This window comes from Phalacrocorax aristotelis, chromosome 2, assembly GCF_949628215.1.
Source record: "Phalacrocorax aristotelis chromosome 2, bGulAri2.1, whole genome shotgun sequence".
Lineage (NCBI taxonomy): Eukaryota > Metazoa > Chordata > Aves > Suliformes > Phalacrocoracidae > Phalacrocorax > Phalacrocorax aristotelis.
The window spans coordinates 111,548,274-111,557,227 of record NC_134277.1 but is presented as its reverse complement, the minus strand read 5'-3'; the positions used below and the strand labels follow the sequence as shown (position 1 = coordinate 111,557,227).

Genomic DNA, 8,954 nt, shown 5'->3' with positions numbered 1-8,954 from the left:
GGCCCCACTTCCTTCAGAGAACCTGAAGATGTGCTGTGAAACCTAAATCATCCCAGCTGTATCCATCAGAGCTGCTTCTAGTGATGCATACTCATGCAGAAACGTCTTGTTGTGTATATAGTAAGGAATGAGCTTTTCTGTGCACAGGTTATTCAACAGAGGGATTTTTGGTTATTGCTTTCTGGGACATCTATAATTTTTTACAGGTCGAAAGTCAACACAAAAAACTAACATGTATAGGAGGCAAAGAAATCCTTTGTGTTTCAGTTAGGCTTTTTTATTTCAATTAATAGTTTAACAAGTGCTTAAACTTCCCTGGCAGTTTAGTCTAGAACATAGTTGAGAAGAAAAATATCTTCCATAACTTTACAAAAATAAGGTTTTTTTAAAAATTCTGCACTTTAAGCAAGCACATTCCAACTCAAGCAAGACAGACATTATATCTTAAAATACGGACTTCTGTTCATAAAAATGACATTCTACCCCAGGGCAGCAGGAACAATATGTAAATGGCATAGAAACAGAGCAAGAACGCTTGTTTTTTTTTTTTTCCTGGGCCCTTTTGTCCTTTTTCTGCAGTACAACCTGTTAAAACAATTTGCCCAAGAATATCAGATTACCATTTCTTCTGTCAGGTGGCTCCTCGAGTAGGATATTACTGAAGGAAAAACTTTCACCTGTCCTGGCAACATTGGCACTTATTGAAGAGAATTGTTTCTTTTTTATTTTATTTTCTTTTTAAAGCTTCTGCATTTTGATATGGGACAAATGACTCATTTTGTAGGTCTTCCACTGCTAAACTACTTGCGGCTTAACTTATTTAGCCACCAGGGCTGACAGCTTATGAGGTCAGGTTGGAGAAATAAAATGAATGGAATATATTGTGTCACAAATATATACGGTGCTGCGCAGCAGTTAATTTAGTGTGTGATGAAACTAAAAGATCAAGGAAGCTTAGCTCCTAGTTCTGTGCCTGTAGCCTAGGAGAAGCCTTGCAGAGAGCTCAGATTGGCAAATAAACTGTGCACTCTGAAGACTTACTTATATCTTTGTCCAACTTTCCTTCTGTTGGCTAATAGAAAAGTAAAGAAAATACATATAGGCACAAGGAGGGAAGCTGGTACAGCATATACTAAGAACCCAGATCATAAAATTATGTTTCTGGTCAACACTACAAATAAACTAGAGGAGTCCCAAATCAGATTTCTGGCGATGCATTATGAAGGCCTTTTTCAAGTGCTTCCTTTTTAAACTATCTCTAGGTGACAAAAAAAAAATCGCTGTTCTTGTACAATTTGTACATTGTGTCATGTTTGCATTTCATGTAACGGTAAGCCTTGGAAAACGTAGATCTTTGCAGGTCTGTGATTCAGAACACAGTTGAGACATGAACGTGCTTTTTAGAGGCAAGAATTAGGTCTTTCTCCTGAAACTGTTGTAATATTTCTGACATTAAGTAATTTACACGGGAGCCACAGAGCACTAATAAACTGTAGACCATTGCCCTGATGAGTATAGAACATTGTGCCTGTGGAGAAGTTCCTTTGCTCTCGGCTCCAATCCTGCATCGCAAGCATGTGCAGATTTCAGCTGGGACTGAGTCGTGTGAGGCCCTTGCATAGGGAAAGAAGAGGGTCTGACAACTCCTAGCTACTGTTAGTTTTTCCAGAGATGAGACCACCTAATGTGGAAATGGTCGATGTTGGTGCAAGAAGCTTCTCTCACGTGATCTGAGGAGCATGATGCCATACCCTTCCTCATAAATAAAGACTAACATGAATTCACTCATGCCACTGTGTCTCAAGCAGAAGTCAGAAATGAAGCTAGTATTTGAAAGTACTTAACTATCTTGTAATAGCTCAGTAACTCAGGTGGAGATATGCAGATGTAAGTCTGCTGAATAAAAAACTCAATTCTAGCTAGAGAAAAATCAAACTACTTACTGGTTCCTAGCTTCTCTTTCAAAGGCATCGTGTCTCCTTCTTGACCCTCTAGTAAAAACTGCTCCTGATGCCTCCCTACCAGCAACTAATCCAGAACTGACTCTTCAAGTAGGTTTGACTGTGTGGCGTAGAAAACCATCAAGAAATGCTGATCAGAGCAGCTGTTGTTCCTATGGCTCAGTTTGTCATGGGGAGTTGGCATTCAGCTCCTTGCAGCAGGCTGAAGGAGGATCTGACATCAGGTGGATGGATGAGCATTCTTTGGTGACCACTGAGCCACCCTGAGCTCTGCTCCTGACTGAGTTTTCTGTGACTTTTCATCTGTCTGAGGAAGAAATGTGAAAGATGTGATCTGATCTAGCAGTAAGCCTATGATATTGTTCCTTCTCCCCTTCCTTCTGCTGTCTCAAAACCAGGTGAATCTGAGGCTGATACTAGCTTGGAAAAACTGTCAGGAAGGCACAGACTTTGAGGAGGTAGGGAGCCTGAGCAGAGCCATTTGCTGCTTGAATGGCTTTTTCCTGCCGTTTTTGCTAGCAAGGTCCATGCTGTCACTATGTTTTCAAAGAATGCATTTGCTATAGCTGACAGTATGGCGACTCACCTATGTAAAGCTGAAAGACTCTCATTCAAGACATACTTTTCCTGTGATGCTGAAAATTACATATTAAAGGCTTTTTTCTCCCCTAGTACTGGACTGGGCAGCTAGAGGCTGCTGATACTGATGAAGAAATGCTATGACCTTACTCGTTATGTTTCTTACACAGGTTCCTGCTCCTCCTGCGAGCCAAATGTCTATCATTAAAAGGCATGGCCCAAATGCCTCAAGGTTAAGCTGTGCCCTCAGCTCACTCTCCATTAAAGCAGGAGAACATGGTTCGTCTATGACCTTGTATCTCCTTGCTGGCCTTAAATATCTCCCCTACTGGCTCCAGAGACTGCTCTGATTCACATCACTGCACAGAAGGATGTGTTTGCAAGGCAGGAGGAAACCCAAGGGTTTCCGGGGCAGGCTCTTGTTGAAGAATACTCTGAGGAGCTCTGCCTGTCCACCTTCCCAGCTGTGTCTCCCCAAACCAAAGATGAATTAAGCTCAGTGAAACCATGGTATGTGTTGGGACAGCCTAGCAAGGAGAAAAGGGAGGGGGCAGCTGCATTTGTGCAGCTCTTGCTCCTCCCTTTGGTATGACTGTGCCAGTGTCTCAGATAGATATGGGTCTGTTTCTGCCTGCTTTCTTGCTCTACTAGGGGCCACGTGTGCTTTACTTGTTCCTACATAAGATCACATTACTAAAAATATGCTGCTAAATAGGGTCGCAGAACATGTTAGAACCCACTCGCTTCTTTACTTTGTCCACCTGGCTGACACAAAATCCAAGGCACAAATACTGCACATGGAGTATGTAAGGCCTCAGGAATACAAAAACAGAAGTTCCTGCAGCCTTGTATTGGCAACTTACCTGTTCTGTGTGTATCTGCTACTTCTGTCTGGCTTTAAGGGGGCTTGGCTGTAACTATCTGCTAGGTACAAAGGGAGGCCTTGAAGCAATTACATCACTAAGGAAACTGAATGAGAAGAATATTAAACCACTGGTTATTTTTACAACTTAATGATTGTAAAAATAGCTTAAATTACTCGGAATATTTTTTAAATTAGAGATATCAACCGTTCAGCACTATCTGGATGGAGGGCTGTTGATTTGCTGTTTCTTTTTGTGTTAGGAGCTGTGAGATAATGACAAGATAAATCTTTGTGGAATTCTTCCTTATATACATATCTACATCAGAGCTGTGAAGTCAGAGGGGGAAGCCGGTGTCACAGTACTGGCACGACACCGAGCCCTTCCCCAGAGATAAATTCTGATGAGAAACCCAGCACTGGGGAGAAGAGTACCACAATGGTAAAATGGCAGAGACGACTGAAGCAGGATCATAATGTTCACCCCAGCAGTTAAAATAAAAATAAAAGGAGACCCCCCTCCCTCCCCCCAAAAGTCTGCAGTCCTAAAGTGCAATTACTTTTGTGCAGTCATGTCAGGCCAGGGATCAGACTGGATGAAGTTCAAAGCACAAACATCAAACGAGTGCCATTCGGGATTCAAGGAGGAGGGGGAAATAAGGAAAAGAACAACAGTTCTCAGGCATTCAAGTGCATCAAGAAAATAAATGTCCCTTTTTTTTTTTTTTGGAAGAAAAACAACCCCCAGTCTGGTGGAATCCTGGCTTTGTAGTCATGAAAAATAAGGTTTTTTTCACTTCTAGCTGAGAATGTCCCAATATGACACAGTACAAATAAACAACACCAAAGCAAGAGCTGGGGTGCTGGGATATTTTTCCGGTGCCCTGCTGCTGTACAGCCTTATTTTATTTTCCTCTGGTGACTCTTCAGATCTGGGTACTGATGAAGCACACTGAATTAAAGGCATCTGGTAGGAAGTGGCTCTCTTCTCTGGTCGGTCGGGACTGGACCCGTCGCTCGGTCTCTGGCCATTGTACAGTAAGTACCTGCCCCGGGCATCCTGCTCCATTTTGAAGATTTCGTACTCGGTGTGAGGTAGGCGGATGCCGAGTGCAATGCAGCCATTCGTGTGGGTGACGTCTTGCTGAACCCCAACTTGCCAGGACCCCTGTGCTCCGCACTCGTTCCCATTGAAGACGTTCAGCAGGGAGGCTGTGGATATATCCATGGGAGTGACCTTCATGTGATTTACTGTAAGAGAGGAAGAGAGGAGCTATTAGTAGAGGAAAAAAAACAAAAGCAAAGACAGCGTGTGGGTTGGGGTGTACCTGTGAAATCAGAATTCTCTCTCCTTGTTCATTCTGAAATAAATTTTTTCATATTGCAGGTGCGGCCAGCAAAGCTATTTGCATCATTTTATGTCTTTGACCTAATTGCGTGTCGCACAGAACGCGCGCACATACACAAACTCAGCTGAAGAAAACCTGATGGCCACATATCTCAGCTAGAGATTAAGCAGAGCTTTTCATAAATTCCAGACAATCCTCTACAGCTGAAGCCTTTTGGTTATATTAGGAGATAGGTAAAAGAGGAAACAATAAAACTTTACTTATGTTTTATTACCATCTCTATTAATCCATAAGAAGGGCTCCTTATAATGTATTTTTCATCATTTTTTAATATCTGTTATCCCATAAAACTAATGACATAATTAGTTCCAACTGGAAAACTTGGAAAGCACCGCAGCTGTGCTACCTTCCTATATGACCTGTCCTTTTTTTCATGAATTATAAAGTATTGCTGAACTATGGAGATATGCTTTTTCTCATATCTAAACAGTGGCTGCAGCTTCTGCAGTTCCAAATTGCCTGTATATCAAAGGAGCTTAAGGCACATAAAGTTTTCTTTTTCAGCCAAGTTTAAGAAGTTGGGAAAAGCCAAACTGAATGAACCTATGGAAGCTGAACAGAGATTTTTCCTGGTGTGCATTTGACACTGTATATCAAGAAAAGGGGATCTGAATGGATTGCTACTGACCAAAGCAGAAGCAAATAGCCAGCCTCATGCCTTTCAACACACCAAAATCCCAAATTCTCTTGCAGGTCATTTTACAGTAAGATTTGTTGGGAGTTTTATTCTGAGGCTTTATAAACAGATATCCAACTCGATACCTCCACGGTTCACATTATTTACCCTAGCCAGTGTAAAATGTAACTTACAGAAGTTGAACCTAAAAGTTTTGCCACAACCAAATTAGTGACCTTGATCTGTAAGGTAAGTTGGGATACCATAAACAAGAAATTCAAGCAAAAACTGCATTTCACCCCAGGAGCTTCAGCTGGGGCATGCTGCCTGCCTCTCTAAAGAGCAAAAGCTCTGACAGGCTCCTGCCTCCTATGAAAAGCCCAGATTAGTATTTCTTATAGTTAGATACTTTCCTAAATTGGAGCCATGCAAGAAGCGATATGCTTCTCACATGGTAACTGAAGTAAGGAGAAGAGCCCACAGAGTGCTTGGGGCTTCCAGAGGCTCTGCTGGGGCTGGTGCCATGGTGGGACATTGTGTTTTGGAGATGTTTGTTTGTATGAGTGGTTAAACTGACTGAGCTCCTCCTAAGCAGGGTGCTAGGGGGCTGTTTGCAAAGGAAGAATTCTCAGCCACAGGGACCCAGCTGGCGTCATCACCGAGCGCTGCTTCCCAAAGTACTCGAGGGGTTTTGGTTAGATACATCTAGTCGTCACTGTGGTGGGATTAATCGTAGCTCTCTTTAGGGACATCCTTACTTGCTCTAGGGTCCCTTGGACACTGACGAAAAGACACGTGCTGCTGCTGTACCTGTCCTCACCAGAAAATTATTTATACCACATAGGACCTGACATGCCCTCTGAAGGTGCTTTTTTCTCTCTGCTGAAGGAGCCCTAGGACACAGATCTAATCTCAGGCAATTTGCTTAGATGCTTGAAGTCTGGCCACTGGACTGCAAGACTTAATTATGCGAAATCTTGTCTTCTTGTGCTGTACTTAAAGACCTCTGCCTCAACTGAGTATTGCTTCAGTGGTGCAAAATACCGTGCAGCTGTAGAGTTTGGCTGGATGTTCACACAGTGCCTGAGAACTTCCCAAAAAATGACTAACTCCTAAAAACAACAGAACTAAATCATCAGCAACCAAATCATTACGAGCAAACTCTTGCTTTGGTCCTTAACTATGTGACCACCTCCGCCCCCACTGTAGCGAGCCACTCTACCTTTGAACACAAACTCTGTGCCGCCCATCACTTTGGATGAGTGCACTCCCCGGCTGTAGCGTCCCTTGGCATAGATGGTGAAGGTGGGGTGTTTGCAGATGGGGTCGGAGTAGTGGTAGTAGTGACCTTCCCAGGTGTTGTTGTTGTCATGGAAGATGAAGTGCCGAGTGAGAAAGAGGACCTCCGGTCGCACCTCGCAGCGCTGGCTCACCCACTCTCCGTGTAGCCCTATAGTCAGGTCTGCCTTGGGAGGTAAGATGGGAGGATGGTGCTCGTCTGACCGGTAGATGATTCTGCACGCAATGCACGTGCGGTCGTGGTTCTGAAATGAAGCAGAGAGAAACCCTCATTAGGCATTATCTGTGATACAGGGCAAAGAATGAGGCTGTCTGTTTCATGTTGCAGTGACACCAGCTCAACATTTTAAGGAGTATGTTGTTATTTCTTATCTTTTTAATGTTCTCCTGCAGATTCTCACCCTTCAAAGCACCTGAAACATGGTGCCATTTGGTTTTGTATGGGTAATACTGCACAGCAGGAGCAGAGTTAGGAGATTAATTCCCTCATCTGCATTTGTCTGAAATGAATGTTTTAGTTCGGCTTTTTATTGGACCTAGAAAAGGCTGACTTTATCCTTCAAATCATACAAGAAGCTGGCAGATGGTAATTTACTGTGATAGGGACTTCACAACCCTTGTCTTAGAAATGAGTACATTTGCTGAGCTCTTATTTTGCATCTGTTTTCCCTTTAGTTGTTAACTTTGGGTACCATAGGTGGACACAGGTGTCCTAAGTACATTTTTCAGTTGGGTAGCAGCCTAGGAGAACAGTAACCAGGGATTTTAAACTTTTTCAGCTTTTCTGAGCCTTAACACTAGCTTGTGAAATGTATGATACAGCCGGCAGCCACCAGCCGCGGTGAATGGGGTCTGTGGTGCCTGCCAGGCTCCACAGCAGCCCACCGCTGTGAGCCAAGCACCAGCCTCAAGCAGCCGGGTACCCCCAGCCTCATCCATGAGTGCCGGGGGTGTCTTAGGAGGGGTGTGCAGGCTCCATGCCTGTGGTAGGAGGGGAGGGGAATTTCATGATGAGGCTTCCACCTCCTGACATCAGAAACTGAAACTAGAGACCTGTACGTTGTTGGTAAGGCCTTGCCTGTGCAAGGTTTTATCTTCTTGGCAAAAGAGTTTGGCTTAGCTAGTCTCTTTTCAAACTGTATTTTTCACTTTTTCAATGGCAAGAGAGATGGCAACGTTAGCATTTGTCTCTGTTCTGCTAAAACTTGAAGTAAATTTCATGGACCAATAAAGGATTACAAAACTAGGTTTTTTAGCTCAATTTGTGAAAAGTTATTAGATCAAGAAGAATAAATGCTGCCCTAAAAGGTAAAAGCAGTGTTTTCTGTTCTACTAGTGCCTGTTTTGGGATGGCGATGTACTGTTTGTTTACATCTCAGGATCTCTATTTAGTTGGCTGGTGACGTGCAGAGGGGCTGCAGTCTGAGCTGTATGTAGGCTCATACTCAGTGTGAAAGGCAAGCACCACACAGACAACTTGTTCCTTCATCTTTCAAGGACACTTGATCCTTCCTGGAGAGAGGGGGATGATGGGGTGGGTTACAGACATCCTTGTTCAAGCTGCAAGGTGTTTTCCTGAGGTGTAATTCAGAGTGCACTGAGTTAAGAACTGAAGCTCCCCACACAGCTGTCAGGGAGACAGATTTATATAAATACTTATTCTTTGCACCCCTTTCCAGCATTCTTTTCTGAGATCTCTGTGAGCTCCCTCCGTAATGTAAATGCTCATATTCATCGCTCATACTCTAAAGTCCACGTGAGCTGCAGTGGAGTCAGCATTTCTCCACTCACTGCCTTCAGCTCATGGCACACTTCAGGGGTGACATTTACACAACCTTCGCTAGTGCCCCGCGTTTCTCCAATAATATGACCGTAGGTAGCTTCAGAGAATCAATGTACAACTCCCACAATATATCCGTTTTACACATATTAAACAGCATTTATATATGCCTCCACCCTGGGCCAGACAGACACCAGAAGTCAGTGAAATCAATGAAGTCTGCTGTTCTACATCCCTGGGATGTAGAATAATCGTCTGTGCAAAATAACTGCAAATGATGTAACTCAGGTTGATGTGAACCAGTGCTGGCCAACAGCCCTGCTTTGAGGTGGAAGGAGGTTGGACTTGGTGACCTCTGGAGGGTCTTTCCATCCTAAAACACATGGTCTTCTGGAAACCATTTGTCAGCATGCTATTAAAGTGGATGCAGTTCTTTCCCCCTGTGGAG

General features: G+C 43.6%; 1 protein-coding gene across 1 annotated transcript in view; it reads right to left on the bottom strand.

Annotated features, from left to right (window-relative positions):
• Positions 1 to 252: 252 nt before the first annotated feature.
• The window catches only part of APCDD1 (APC down-regulated 1), a 31,717-nt gene continuing 23,015 nt past the window's right edge, over positions 253 to 8,954 (bottom strand). Inside the window, exons 4-5 of the mRNA XM_075084685.1 lie at positions 6,650 to 6,971; positions 253 to 4,653 (exon numbers count right to left, since the gene is read on the bottom strand). Of these exons, the coding sequence (XP_074940786.1) occupies positions 4,202 to 4,653; positions 6,650 to 6,971 (774 nt within the window). The 3' untranslated portion in view covers positions 253 to 4,201. The remainder of the gene's footprint in view (positions 4,654 to 6,649; positions 6,972 to 8,954) is intronic.